This window comes from Schistocerca serialis, chromosome 2 (assembly GCF_023864345.2).
Source record: "Schistocerca serialis cubense isolate TAMUIC-IGC-003099 chromosome 2, iqSchSeri2.2, whole genome shotgun sequence".
Classification (NCBI taxonomy): Eukaryota; Metazoa; Arthropoda; class Insecta; order Orthoptera; family Acrididae; genus Schistocerca; species Schistocerca serialis.
Genome location: NC_064639.1, coordinates 842124675 through 842140915, shown reverse-complemented (window position 1 = coordinate 842140915; position 16241 = coordinate 842124675). Strand labels below are relative to the sequence as shown.

The following is a 16241-nucleotide window of genomic DNA, read 5'->3' as shown; positions in this document are numbered from 1 at the left end:
ACATGATCACACTGACAGAACCACAGGCACATAGACACAGGCAACAGAGCATGCACAATGTCGGCACTAGTACAGTGTATATCCACCTTTCGCAGCAATGCAGGCTGCTATTCTCCCATGGAGACGATCGTAGAGATGCTGGATGTAGTCCTGTGGAATGGCTTGCCATGCCATTTCCACCTGGCGCCTCAGTTGGACCAGCATTCGTGCTGGACGTGCAGACCGCGTGAGACGACGCTTCATCCAGTCCCAAACATGCTCAATGGGGGACAGATCCGGAGATCTTGCTGGCCAGGGTAGTTGACTTACACCTTCTAGAGCACGTTGGGTGGCACGGGATACATGCGGACGTGCATTGTCCTGTTGGAACAGCAAGTTCCCTTGCCGGTCTAGGAATGGTAGAACGATGGGTTCGATGACGGTTTGGATGTACCGTGCACTATTCAGTGTCCCCTCGACGATCACCAGTGGTGTACGGCCAATGTAGGAGATCGCTCCCCACACCATGATGCCGGGTGTTGGCCCTGTGTGCCTCGGTCGTATGCAGTCCTGATTGTGGCGCTCACCTGCACGGCGCCAAACACGCATACGACCATCATTGGCACCAAGGCAGAAGCGACTCTCATCGCTGAAGACGACACGTCTCCATTCACGCCTGTCGCGACACCATTGGAGGAGGGCTGCACGATGTTGGGGCGTGAGCGGAAGACGGCCTAACGGTGTGCGGGACCGTAGCCCAGCTTCATGGAGACGGTTGCGAATGGTCCTCGCCAATACCCCAGGAGCAACAGTGTCCCTAATTTGCTGGGAAGTGGCGGTGCGGTCCCCTACGGCACTGCGTAGGATCCTACGGTCTTGGCGTGCATCCGTGCGTCGCTGCGGTCCGGTCCCAGGTCGACGGGCACGTGCACCTTCCGCCGACCACTGGCGACAACATCGATGTACTGTGGAGACCTCACGCCCCACGTGTTGAGCAATTCGGCGGTACGTCCACCCGGCCTCCCGCATGCCCACTATACGCCCTCGCTCAAAGTCCGTCAACTGCACATACGGTTCACGTCCACGCTGTCGCGGCATGCTACCAGTGTTAAAGACTGCGATGGAGCTCCGTATGCCACGGCAAACTGGCTGACACTGACGGCGGCGGTGCACAAATGCTGCGCAGCTAGCGCCATTCGACGGCCAACACCGCGGTCCCTGGTGTGTCCGCTGTGCCGTGCATGTGATCATTGCTTGTACAGCCCTCTCGCAGTGTCCGGAGCAAGTATGGTGGGTCTGACACACCGGTGTCAATGTGTTCTTTTTTCCATTTCCAGGAGTGTATTTTATTATTGTTATTTTAAAAGTAAAATCAATTGCTCCCTTGCTTAAAGTAAATTCAATTCAATCTCCCAATAACTCTCTTGCCTTTTTCTAAATTTTGCATTACTTTACACTGAGGTTACTGAAAGTTATTTTTTTTTATATAAGAAAGTTTAAGCTAAGCCAGTCATTTATTTAACCAATAATTTTGTTTAACATTACTTTCAAATTTTAGTATTTCAGAATAAGTAACTGCAAACTCAGTGCTCTCTGGTTGATTTATTTTCTCATGATATGTTGTGCTGTGGAAAAGCTGACAACCTTCTGTTGCCACACCAGTGATTATTTGCTTAAACTTCTTTGCCACTACCTTTCTCAAGATTCTGGAGATTCATTGCCCTAGTGGGCTGGCAGCCATTTAATTATCCCTTCTTTTTAGTTAATCAGTGTTTTCTTTGTGTTATCACTGATTTTTGTAGTAAATATTACATGGTACCCTTTTCCTCCTGCATAGCTCATGAGCAGTTGCACTATATTTCAAAATTATCATCAGTATTTACCTTAAGCTCAGAATAGATTCTTCCTTCAGAAGAGTCTGTTGTACACTTTCCTTCCAACTAAGCAGTGTTATTTTCCTCTGGTAACGATAGCCTTACTCACTGTAAAATTTCTTCAGGCATATGCAATCATGATCAGTTACCTTGCAATCCAGTACGTTGACTAGGAAGGGGGAGGTTACAAATTGTTCATTCTTCATTAATAAAGAGGTGTTATACACTGCAAAAAGCAACTGCTGTGTTAAATACCTAACTGTTAGATGGAAGATTTGACCTCTCTTTTCCTGTATGCGACTGTGTGTTCTTACACATAAAATACATGCTGTCGAACAACTGTCTCTATCTACACCGCTCTGAATTACATCATACGTGATGCATTCATTGAACTGAACATTTTATTAATAATACTTCTGTGATGACATGTACACCACAAAATAAATATTCTTCTTAATGAAACATCATTTCATATTGAATGTAAGTGCATAGTAACAGTGTTACCAGCTATGCGCAATACACGCTGTTGACTTATTTGACATTGACATGCAATTTCGCACAAATATAAATGAAATAAACAAATTACTAACAACGATTTGATAAGCATCCAAATCATATAACATAAACGTTGTCTTCCAAAAAATTACTTTATCCTTTATTTCAGCACGTGTTCAAACTGTTGGCCATGGACTTGAAGGAACATTTGCAATTGCCATTTGAAGGCACAATGAACAAATGTAATTTCAGTGGATGATATGGAAGCGCATGCACTGGCGATTCGACGACAGATATCATCTGGTGTAGTTGGGGCTTCTTCATAGACTGCATCTTCAAATGTGCCCCAAAGAAAGAAATCGAGACGAGTCAAATTGGTGGAACTCACAGATCATTTGCCAATAGAATTTTGTCTTATTCAACGTCCAGGAAAGTTCTCATACAATATTTGAATTTCAAGATGGGATGAGTGAGCTGGACAACCATTGTGTTTCAGCCACTTACACTGTCTAATATCTGGTGGTACCTCTTCTTGAAGAACCAGCAGACTGTTTGTAAGAAAGGGTGCATACAAATGTCCATTTACAATTCCTGCAATGAAATAAAGTACCACAATGCAATTTTCTATGATGCTGCACCATAAGTTGGCCATTGATGTTGCACCTGACAAAATCGGCGTGGATTTTTGTCTACCCAATAGTGCATATTACGCAGATCAGCATGGTTCATACATGTTGCTTCATGGATAAAGAGCACACATTGGAAAAATGTAGAGTTGTCTCTCAGTTGCTGAAGGGCAAACTGACAAAATTCTGTACAATGTTCAAAATCAGTCATCGAGTGCCTGATGTAGTGATAGATGATAGGGATGAAAACTCTGTCAATGCATGATGTGAATAACACTCATCTGGCTGATTCCACATTCCTTGGCAGTATGTTTCTTACCATTGCGCAGATTCATTATCGTGATAGCCATAACAGCTTCTTCGTGCTCTCTGTCACTTGTAATCACCTTTCTTATTCTCCTTTTGATGTTCAAGCAGGTTGTCCGCACTAGTATCTTAATAATTCGTGCAATTGCCTGGCATGGTGGACACTCACAGCCCAGATAGATAACCCTACATTGCTGTGCTGTTTTTATGGCATTTCTTTTACATTCACCATATATAAACAGTACATCCAACTTCTCTTCATTGACGCACGTCTGCATGCAATGAATGTTGAATCAGAAGTGAGCAGCTTGCAGTGCAGACAGTTAAAAGGCAAATGTACTGACATTCTGACACAGCGAAGCACAAGAGGTCTGCTTGGTGGTGTTTCCACCACTAATGCTGATTCTAGCTAACATGCTCTCAAATTCTAGGACATTCCATGAATTATTTTTATGACTGGTTTCAATGTCAACATTACCAAATGCCATATCACTGTAATTGTCTTATCAAGAGCTACTGAATTGTTTCAGTATTTCCATTGATACCAGTGCTTTTCAGAGAAAAACATGTCCCTTGAAGCTCTAACATCTGATGAAAACTGCACATTCCTCACACACAAAGAAAGAAAATATGTTATGTGGACATGTGTCCGGAAACGCTTACTTTCCATGTTAGAGCTCATTTTACTACTTCTCTCCAAATCACATTAATCATGGAATGGGAACACACAGCAACAGAACGTACCAGCGTGACTTCAAACACTTTGTTACAGGAAATGTTCAAAATGTCCTCCATTAGCGAGGATACATGCATCCACCCTCCGTCACATGGAATCCTTGATGCGCTGATGCAGCCCTGGAGAATGGCGTATTGTATCACAGCCATCCACAATACGAGCATGAAGAGTCTCTACATTTGGTACCGAGGATGCGTAGACAAGAGCTTTCAAATGCTCCCATAAATGAAAGTCAAGAGGGTTGAGGTCAGGAGAGCGTGGAGGCCATGGAATTGCTCCGCCTCTACAAATCCATTGGTCACCGAATCTGTAGTTGAGAAGCGTACGAACACTTCGACTGAAATGTGCAGGAGCTCCACCGAATCTGTAGTTGAGAAGCGTACGAACACTTCGACTGAAATGTGCAGGAGCTCCATCGTGCATGAACCACAAGTTGTGTCGTACTTGTAAAGGCACATGTTCTAGCAGCACAGGTAGAGTATCCCGATTGAAATCATGATAACATGCTCCATTGAGCGTATGTGGAAGAACATGGGGGCCAATCAAGACATCACCAACAATGCCTGCCCCAACGTTCACAGAAAATCTGTGTTGATGACGTGATTGCACAACTGCGTGCTGATTCTCGTCAGCCCACACATGTTGATTGTGAAAATTTACCATTTGATCACGTTGGAATGAAGCCTCATCCGTAAAGAGAACATTTGCACTGAAATGAGGATTGACACATTGTTGGATGAACCATTCACAGAATTGTACCCATGGAGGCCAATCGGCTGCTGATAGTGCCTGCACACGCTGTACATGGTACGGAAACAACTGGTTCTCCCATAGCACTCTCCATACAGTGACGTGGTCAACATTACCTTGTACAGCAGCAACTTCTCTGACGCTGACATTAGGGTTATCATCAACTGCATGAAGAATTGCCTCGTCCATCGCAGGTGTCCTCGTCATTCTAGGTCTTTCCCAGTCGCGAGTCATAGGCTGGAATGTTCTGTGCTCCCTAAGACGCCAATCAATTGCTTCGAACGTCTTCCTGTCGGGACACCTTCGTTCTGGAAATCTGTCTCGATACGAACGTCTTCCTGTCGGGACACCTTCGTTCTGGAAATCTGTCTCGATACGAACGTCTTCCTGTCGGGACACCTTCGTTCTGGAAATCTGTCTCGATACAAACGTACCGCGCCACGGCTATTGCCCCGTGCTAATCCATAAATCAAATGGGCATCTGCAGACTCCGCATTTGTAAACATTGCACTGACTGCAAAACCACGTTCGTGATGAACACTATCCTGTTGATGCTACAAACTGATGTGCTTGATGCTAGTACTGCAAAGCAATGAGTCGCATGTCAACACAAGCATCGAAGTCAACATTAAACTTCCTTCAATTGGTCCAACTGGCGGGGAATTGAGGAATTACAGTACATACTGACGAAACTAAAATGAGCTCTAACATGGAAATTAAGCATTTCCGGACACATGTCCACATAACATCTTTTCTTCATTTGTGTGTGAGGAATGTTTCCTGAAAGTTTGGCCGTACCTTTTTGTAACACCCTGTATACATTACCTTTTCAAGATGGCTAAGTTTATAATGAACTATTATTTGCACTACTGATGCAGGCCATGTCATACATCATAACGAACATTAACAGCACGTAAAATTTCCCCAGTGATGGATGCAGAAATATCGTGTGTAGTGACTATAGTATCCTGTTTCTTGTCTATGGAAATTTGAAAAATTGCATGTTTGCCATCAGTTGTATAAATTAATTATTTATTTTCTACTAGTTTTGCTTGTCATGGTCATTTTCACAGGAAGAGAAAAGGATGTGCACTATATAGATTTGCAGTTAAACTTTCCTTTGCATATATATCTTATGTGCATCCTTTTTTCCCTGGGAAGATGGCTGGTATGATGAAAACTGTTAGAAGACAAATAATAAATTTTTACAGCTGATCGCAAGCACGCTGTTCTTCACAGTCTTGACAGGTGTATCAAGTAACCTCATTAAATTGTCTGGAAATGTTTTATTAATCGGCTAAATCTTGGAAGTGAGATAAGTGAACATTCACTCAGAGCAACGGTTGGATACATAACTGATATATTGAGCTTTGAATCAAGAGACAAAGTACTTCCGTTTTAGATCAATAAATCACATCACACAATATTGTAGTCTTTTATTCCAATCAGAGCTGTGTAAAATATTTGTAAAACAAAGCAGGAGAAAAGAAATTACCTGAAAATGCACGGTACCACTGAGCTGTCATCCACAAAATAATCAGTACCACAACAGACTGCAGGAATAGAATACTCAGGCTGATATACTGCAGCAAACGGGAGACAGGAGCTGCAACAAACAAATTTCCACATTACAAAGATGTACCTCAAAATGCATGCAGTTCAAAAGCATTTTACTTTCAACTGCAAGTATAGAAAAATTAACAAGAAAAAAAAACATTGCTGATTAAATTATCCATCTCTATATATAATTAAAATACCTGAGTTTATGGAAGAATCAATGGGATATGACCCATCATCTACAATGGGAACTACACTCCTGGAAATTGAAATAAGAACACCGTGAATTCATTGTCCCAGGAAGGGGAAACTTTATTGACACATTCCTGGGGTCAGATACATCACATGATCACACTGACAGAACCACAGGCACATAGACACAGGCAACAGAGCATGCACAATGTCGGCACTAGTACAGTGTATATCCACCTTTCGCAGCAATGCAGGCTGCTATTCTCCCATGGAGACGGTCGTAGAGATGCTGGATGTAGTCCTGTGGAACTGCTTGCCATGCCATTTCCACCTGGCGCCTCAGTTGGACCAGCGTTCGTGCTGGACGTGCAGACCGCGTGAGACGACGCTTCATTCAGTCCCAAACATGCTCAATGGGGGACAGATCCGGAGATCTTGCTGGCCAGGGTAGTTGACTTACACCTTCTAGAGCACGTTGGGTGGCACGGGATACATGCGGACGTGCATTGTCCTGTTGGAACAGCAAGTTCCCTTGCCGGTCTAGGAATAGTAGAACGATGGGTTCGATGACGGTTTGGATGTACCGTGCACTATTCAGTGTCCGCTCGACGATCACCAGTGGTGTACGGCCAGTGTAGGAGATCGCTCCCCACACCATGATGCCGGGTGTTGGCCCTGTGTGCCTCGGTCGTATGCAGTCCTGATTGTGGCGCTCACCTGCACGGCGCCAAACACGCATACGACCAACATTGGCACCAAGGCAGAAGCGACTCTCATCGCTGAAGACAACACGTCTCCATTCGTCCCTCCATTCACGCCTGTCGCGACACCACTGGAGGCGGGCTGCACGATGTTGGGGCGTGAGCGGAAGACGGCCTAACGGTGTGCGGGACCGTAGCCCAGCTTCATGGAGACGGTTGCGAATGGTCCTCGCCGATACCCCAGGAGCAACAGCGTCCCTAATTTGCTGGGAAGTGGCGGTGCGGTCCCCTACGGCACTGCGTAGGATCCTACGGTCTTGGCGTGCATCCGTGCGTCGCTGCGGTCCGGTCCCAGGTCGACGGGCACGTGCACCTTCCGCCGACCACTGGCGACAACATCGATGTACTGTGGAGACCTCACGCCCCACGTGTTGAGCAATTCGGCGGTACGTCCACCCGGCCTCCCGCATGCCCACTATACGCCCTCGCTCAAAGTCCGTCAACTGCACATACGGTTCACGTCCACGCTGTCGCGGCATGCTACTAGTGTTAAAGACTGCGATGGATCTCCGTATGCCACGGCAAACTGGCTGACACTGACGGCGGCGGTGCACAAATGCTGCGCAGCTAGCTCTATTCGACGGCCAACACCGTGGTTCCTGGTGTGTCCGCTGTGCCGTGCGTGTGATCATTGCTTGTACAGCCCTCTCGCAGTGTCCGGAGCAAGTATGGTGGGTCTGACACACCGGTGTCAATGTGTTCTTCTTTCCATTTCCAGGAGTGTATATTTTAATTCCAAGAACCAAACACTGTTACTAATTTTGTATTAAGGTACACAGAGTGCTCTAATAGGGCAATGTACAATACACTCCTTTTTAAACCTATGTGAGTCATATCTTAAGTGCTATTGTTAGGAAAAAAGTTATGAAGTTAATTGTCATTACTATATAACTGGCATCCTGTTTGCAGACAATTTCCCCCGGTGCATTATGTATGTCTTAATACAGGCATGATCAACTGGTTTACAGACAGCTACAGTGTTGGAGTGAGATCACACCACATTTGGCACATCAGGTTACTATGAAAGGTCACCAAACCTTTAACAGGAGGCAAGACATGGACATCAATTCATTTGATTGTGTGTGCCCAATAGATAGAATGCTTCATCTCGAACGTGATGCTGGCACTGGCCTTTGCACATACCTCTATTTAAAGGGTTTTCTAGAAGTATCTGTACTTGAGCAAAAATGCTTACACCAGAATATAGTCAACTAGAGTGGGCAACACTACGTTGGCAACTGGGGTCACCATCAACTACACGGGCTTGTAACACAGTGGATAAAGGAACCAATGAGCAGCTGTGCCATCTACAGTCACCAGTTTGCCTTGCAGTACAAAAGCCATCACTTTGTGTACACGTGTGTGTGTGTGTGTGTGTGTGTGTGTGTGTGTGTGTGTGTGTGTGTTTTTGTTTGATACAGCTTAAGATTTCAAACAAGAGTAGACAATACATGATATTTTCTGAGTTAGTCAATACATTGTATATTTTATTGTTTTATACTTATGTTTGTGTTTATTTCTCTAAAAATATTTGGAATAATTGAATACCCTTTAAATAACAAATTAGCTACAATATTTCATCTGCAAAATTAATGACCAGAAAGTTCTACAAAAAACACACCATAATAATGTGACCAATTATTGAAATTAAATAGTTCAATACATAATAATATTTGACATGGTTTGTAAGACTGTTGGTTGTATGAAATAATGTAACTTAAGCATTAAACCTTCTATAAATGGCGGAAATTAAAATAATTGAGACGTTCATCAGCGATTTGCATATTTCAAAAGTAACTGTTCAAAATCATTATTTTATGTAATGTTGTATGAAAAACAAATGGTATAAGAAAACAAACTGTGTCAAATATTTCTCATTATCATAACATTCACTGTTACACTCAAGTCTTTGCGACTGTGTAACTTTTCATTGTAACTTTACAAAAGTATCAATGCTAATAATAAATTTGTCAGCATGGATTTTCATGTTTTTATATAAGGGACAGTGCAAGATAGTTGTCAAGAGAGATGATGTGGTGGCTGTTAAGATGATATAAACATTTGAAATGAAAAATGAAAAAAAAAAAAATGCAAACAGCAAAATTTGTATGGATATGTTTCTGAAGATTGGGACAGCACAAGTTTTCACAAGCTCAAAATCAGCATTTCATTCTGTAGTCTGAAACTATGACCTGGACCTCTTGTTAAAAAAGATGCCAAGTCCACTTCAACTGATAAATATTATTAAAAAATTCAATATACCTCTTGTCATAACAAAATGTGAATAATATGATAACTCTAGTTAATCTGCAACACATTTGCAGTTACATACACTGAGGTGACACAGGTCATGGGATAGCTCTGTGCACATATACAGATGGCTGTAGTATTGTGTACACAAGGTGTAATAGGGCACTGCATTGGTGGAGCTGTCATTAGTACTCAGGTGATTCATGCAAAACGGTTTCCAGCATGAATGTGGCTGCACGATCAGAATTAACAGGCTTTGAAAGGGTAGTGGTAGTTGGACCTAGATGCATTTTTGGAAGCCGTTACGGAATTCAATATCCCGAGAACCACAGTGTGCTGAGAGTACCAAAGTTCAGCCATTACCTCTGACCAAGGACAATGCAGTGGCCAAAGGCCTTCACCTCATGCCCAAGAGCAGTGGCATTTGCGTATAGTTACGAGAGCTAATAGACAAGCAACAATGAGTGAAATAAATGCAGAAATCAATGGGGTACACGTGGGATATGTATCTGTTGGGATAATGGGCTATGGCACCAGATAACAGATGTGAGTGTCTTTGCTAAAAGAACGGCATCACTTGCAGCTGCTCTCCCGGGCTTGTGACAATATCGGCTGGATCCAAGATGACTGCAAAACTGGGGCTGGGTCAGATTCAGGAATCCAGCTGGTAAGAACTGATGGCAGTGTTCAAGTGTGGCACAGACCCCACGAAGCTACAGGCCCAAGTTGTCAACAAGGCACTGTGCAAGCTGCTGGTGGCTCCATAATGGTGTGGGCTGTGTTTACATGGAATTGAATGGGTCCTCTAGTCCAACGGAACCAATCACTCACTGGAAATGGTTATGTTTTGCTACCTGAAGACCATGTTCCCAAACAACAACAGAATTTTTATAGATGACAATGTGCCTTGTCACCAGGCCACAACTGTTTGCAACTGGTTTGAAGAACATTCTGGACAATTTGAGTGAATGATTTGGCCACCAAGATCACCCAGCATGAATACCATCGAATATTTATAGGACATAATCGAGAGGTCAGTTTGTGAACCCAAGTCCTGCATAAGCAACACTTTCACAGTTATGGATGGCTATAGAGGAGCATGGCTCAACATTTCTGCAGGGGACTTCGAACAACTTGTTGAGTCCATGCCACATCAAATTCCTGTACTACACCGTGCAAAAGGAGGTCGGACATGATGTTTAGGAGGTATCCAATGACTTTAGTCACCTCATTGTATGTGACTGTGGACTGAAGGAGTTACATTTGAGTGTTCATCACATGTCACTCATAGGACAAATGATCAGGTAAGTTGGACCATCACCAGTAGTTGGGAAAACCACAGAAGAAAAAACTCAATTGATCTGTTGAGTCATTTACACCTTAGTAGACACCGTCAAGAACCAAATGAGGCAATACTTCCTGCTTGCTAAAAGGGCATCTTTGGAACAGGCTTTTGCCTACTGCACCCCACAGAAGAGAATGCACCACTCCAATGCTCCACAAATATGGTAGAATTCCTACAGGAACAATCTGTGGATATAAAAGAGGTTGTGTAGTTCCTCTCTGGTCACCTGACCTTAATCTCATTAAGAACTTGGATCAAACTGCAACCAGCATCTCTGATTTGTAGACACTAATTGAATGGTCATGAATCAGTATGGCTTCCAATTGGTTTGGTGTCTTCCAGAAAACATGTGATAATATGTTGCCACTATCTACATGGATGAAAGGGATTGCTATAAATGGCACAAAGAAAAAACGACTGTGTATGAGCTCTGATTCCTCTTGTCTTGTTTTCATGGTTATTAAATGAGCTGTATGTTGGTGGCTGTAGAATCATTATGCAGACTGGCACAAACACCGATTCTTTACACTTCACCAGTAATGTTTCACAAAAAGAACATCCTTTTCCCTTCTGGGATTACCATTTTAATTCACAGTGCAATTCCATAACACCTAACCTACTGGTAGCTAACCCAGCATCTTCAATGTCTTTCTTTAATCCAACCCGACAGCAATACCAAGCACTCTAACAGTGCTCAAGTATGGATCACGCAAGAGTTCTGTACACAGTGTCCTTTACACATGAGCTACATTTTCCTAGAACTCTCCCGCTACCTCAAAATCAGTCAGCCACCTTTCCTGTAGCCAACCTTATGTGCTCATTCCATATCATGTCATTGTCACATTCCATCTAGATATTTAATCAACACGACTTAGTCACATATCACACCGTTAATACTGTATAATAACATTACAGGATTGTTTTTCCTACTCATCTGCATTAACATTTTTTTCACGTTTAGGGCAAGCTGCCATTCATCACACCAAATAGGAACTCTGTCTAGGTCATCCAGTATCCTTCTACATTTTCCTGCACACTACAGCATATTCAGAAAACAGTCATAGACTGCTACTCCATCCATCAGATGCTTAATGTACATCAAAAACAACAGCAGTCCTATCACACTCCCATGTGGTACTGTTGATGATACATCTGTCTCTGATGAGGCCTCACTATCTAGAACAGCATACTGAATTATATTATTTAAAAAGTCTTCAAGCCACTCACATATCTGAGAAACTATTCTGTATGCTTGGATTTTTGTTAACAATCTGCAGTGTGTCACTGTGTGAAATGCTTCCCAGAAACCTAGGAATATGAATTCTGCCCATCAACCTTCATTTATGGTTCACAGGATATCTTGCAAGGAAAGGGTACACTAACTTTTGCACAAGCACTGCTTTCTAAATCCATGTTGATCTGTGGACTGAAGCTTTTTTCTCTCTCCATGAAATTTATTATATTCTGATTCAGAATATGCTCCAGAATTCCATGGTAACCTGTCTTTTAGGATATTGATCTGTAATTTTGTCAGTCAGCTCTTTCACCCTTCTCATGTGTGGTGTCATTTCCACTTTTTTCCTGTCACCTGGGACTTTTCAGCGGGCAAGACATCCACAATAAATGCAAGCTAAGTAAGGGGTCAATGACAAAGAGCACTCTCTGCAAGACGAAACTGGGATTCCATCTGGACCTGGTGACATATTTATTTTCAACTATTTCAGTTGTTCCTATAGGCCAGGGATGCCTATTTGTGTGTCCTCTGCATGGAAGTTTGTGCACTTGTTGAACAATGGATGTGTAACAATCTTCCTGCATGAATGATTTTTTTTTTTTTTAAATGCAAAATTTAAAACGTTGGCTATTCTTTTCCCGTTATCTATTGCTGCACCAGACTGGGTGATAACTGACTGAATAGCAGCCTTCTATCCACTTAACAGTTTTATGTAGGAACAGAATTTTCTAGGATTCCTGGCAAGATCTTCCACTTATATATGACACATGCAGTGGGACACAGTGGTGAGCATCTCCGGCTGGCATGCTGCAGGTCACCAGTTCCAATGCAACTACCTAACTTGATCTATTTAGTATTTATCATTTCTGGAAGGTTCTTGAAATACTTCCTGTTTTTATATTCTCAAAGATTTGATGGTTGTATAAATAGCTGCTCTATCCATCTAGGACAGGGGCGGGCAGAAATCCTGCATGTGTGCAATGCACTTGCACGTGTGCAGTTAACAGGTGTTCTGCGTGCACACAGGGGCAAGCTGGCCACCCGCTTCTCTCCACTCCCCACCATACCGTCTCTCCGCTTCTTCCTCTGTAATGTGTTTTGTTTCCTGGCCTGTTTTATTGAATGAAGGAATAAGGTTAGTAGGAGTGCTTGAAAGAAATCATGGTTTGAAAGAGTACCTATTACCTACGATACGTTTTATTTAATTATCACAGGTGGAGTTTACAATACATTTAATGTCTGGAACAAAATTTCTACATACAGACAAACGCAAACAGTTACGTAAATTTTCATTACTGATGTTTGCTCTTAACCGAGACTTATTAATTTTCATAACAGAAAAAGTCTCTCACAAACGTATGTCGAGCCAAACATTGATATCATCTTCGCGGCTTCACAACGGAGACGAGGAAACTCTTGCTGTGGAAAGTCGTGATAAAAATCTATTAAACGTCTTGCCAAAAGGAACTTGTCTCTCAGACAAGAATTATGCTGTAGAATCTACAGTGCAGATCTATTAATTCCATTTGCAAACTGGGATGAATATCATCTACAGAAACAGCAAATTGTCTCGAGAACTATTCAAAACCTTGGGATAAGTGTGATATATCCCCAAATCGCTTGAGAAATTCCTCTTTTATTGCACTAAGTACGGGAACATATTGAAATTTATTATAATGGCGTTCAATATTAAACTCCCGCTGACCAGCGAGAACACTGTCACATATTATACATTTCGAATTTTCACGTTTTTGCACAAAGAAAAAATGATTCTCCCATTCCTTTTTAAAAGATAGCAAATCTCCTCTGCTTCCTTGATTCACTCTGCATTTTCTGGTACTTGAAATACAATGTTCACTACGTGGTGGTCACTTCACTTCAACGTCCGCAGCTTAGCCTAGTACTACACTGCCGTAACCCGCCGGCTGTCGTCACTGGCCCGTTTGATGATAGCACGCGAGCAGCACACGTGCAGCGCTGTGTGCTCATGAGCTGCGTGCTACGTTTGCCCGCTCCTGATCTAGGAGGTCATTTCTGTTCTGGCTATACATCAGCATCAATGATAAATGTGCTTTCATTTCTAAGTGTTGTACTTCACTTATGACTTTGCATTCAGATTTAGACTAACTGGCTTGTGATTTTGAAGTGACACTGTTCGGTGGAGAAGCCAGTTATTTCAAAACATATACATCACTGTGGTTTGAACACAAACGCAATTGCCTGTACAGACAGGAACCGGAAAACAAGTAGTAAATCACTCCAAAGATCCCTATTTTGGGGAGGTGGATGGATTTTAAAACATCAGCAAGTCAGATGCACATCAGGCATCCATCACTGTTTCCCAGAGACTCTGGTCAGGACCTGACAAAATGGCTGAAAGGATTCAACCGAGATGCCAAATAAAACAGGTGGGATAATATGATGTGTTCAGCAAATGCATACTTTTCCTTTGAGAGCACAGTGGTTTGAGAACAGTGAAAAGAAGCTCAATAACTGTGACAAATTCCAGGCCACACTCAAGAAAACACTTGGTCAAAATTAACAGCACGCCCACTTAGCAGGAGAAAAATTTAAGAACAGTGCCTGGCATCATGGCAAAATGACATAGTCAAACATACAGAATGTTTTGACCCTTTACAATGTTGTGAATCCGAATACAAACAGACACTGACAAAATCTCACCTGATGAAAGGAGTCACTGAAGACAGTTGCAAATCTCTTCCAGTAAAGGCTGCTACAACAACAGAAGAATTCATCTAGTGGTGCCAGCACATTGAGGAAATCACAGATACAAGTCGGACTAAAGAGACACGATTGACTGCGAAATGTGGTCCCTACAAAATCTGTGGAAGACCACCATGATCTCACTTCAATGACATGCCAGACTGCTGGACACAATTTTCACCAATCTCAACCACCAGGTGAATGATCCCTGAAGAATGAAGTCAGACTTACGTCACCTCCATCAAACAGCAAAAAGAATCCAATCAATTCAATTACAACTAACTCCTCCACCAAGTAAAATGTCCCAAAGAAGAGCTCACATTTGGCGAAAGGTGTGCAAAAAGCCAATCTGTTTTCACTGTGGATATCCTGGCTACCTTGTATGGTACTGCAAAGAAAGAAGACAAGTATTCAATGACTATTATGCCACAAGAAGCCAACTGTCACAACAGTTCCATTCATGTCAGTCAAATTCAAACACATACACTGAGGTGACAAAGTCATGGGAGAGTGATATGCACTCATATAGACGGCTGTATTATTGCATACACAAGGTATATAAGAGTAGTGCATTGGCGGAGCTGTCATTTGTACTCATGTGTTTCATGTGAAAGGATGCCTAACATGATTATGGCTGCACAACGAGAATTAACAGACTTTGAATGTGGGATGGTAGTTGGAGTAAGACGCATGGGACATCCCAATTGGGAAATCATTAAGGAATTCAATATTGCAAGATCCACAGTGTGAAGAGTGTTCTGAGGATACCACATTTCAGGCATTACCTTTCACTACGGACAATGCAGTGGCCAATGGCTTTCACTTAATGACCGACAGCAGCGGCATTTGTGTAGAGTTGTCAGTGCTAATAATAGACAAGCAACACTGAGGGAAATAATTACAGAAATAATGTGGGACACATGGCAAATGTATTTGTCAAGACAGCAGAGCAAAATTTTTGTGTTAATGGGCTATGGCAGTAGACAACTGATGTGAATGTCTTTGCCAACAGCACGACATCGCTTAAAGTAGCTCTCCTGGGTTCATGACAATATCAGCTGGATCTTAGATGACTGGAAAACTGTGGCTAGGTCAGATGAGTCCTGATTTCAGCTGGTAAGAGCTGATGATAGGGTTCAAGTAGGGCACAACCCCACAAAGCCATGGACCCAAGTTGTCCATAAGGCACTGTGGAAGCAGCTGGTGGCTCCATAATGGTGTGGGCTGTGTTTACATGAAATGAACTGGATCCTCTGGTGCAACCGAACTGATCACTGACTGGAAATGGTTCTGTTGGGCTACTTGGAGACCATTTGCAGCCATCACGGACTTCACGTTCTCAAGCAATGGCGAAATTTTTATGGATAACAATGGGCTACATCACCAGGCCACAATTGTTCTTAATTGGCTTG

The 16241-nt window shown here is 42.8% G+C and overlaps 1 protein-coding gene across 2 annotated transcripts in view; it reads right to left on the bottom strand.

The window, feature by feature from the left end:
* Positions 1-16241, bottom strand: part of LOC126458112 (uncharacterized) — a 161894-nt gene that overhangs the window by 50675 nt on the left and 94978 nt on the right. For both annotated transcript variants that reach the window (XM_050094941.1, XM_050094942.1), the window contains exon 6: positions 6262-6372. In XM_050094941.1, coding sequence (XP_049950898.1) covers positions 6262-6372 — 111 coding nt within the window. The remainder of the gene's footprint in view (positions 1-6261; positions 6373-16241) is intronic.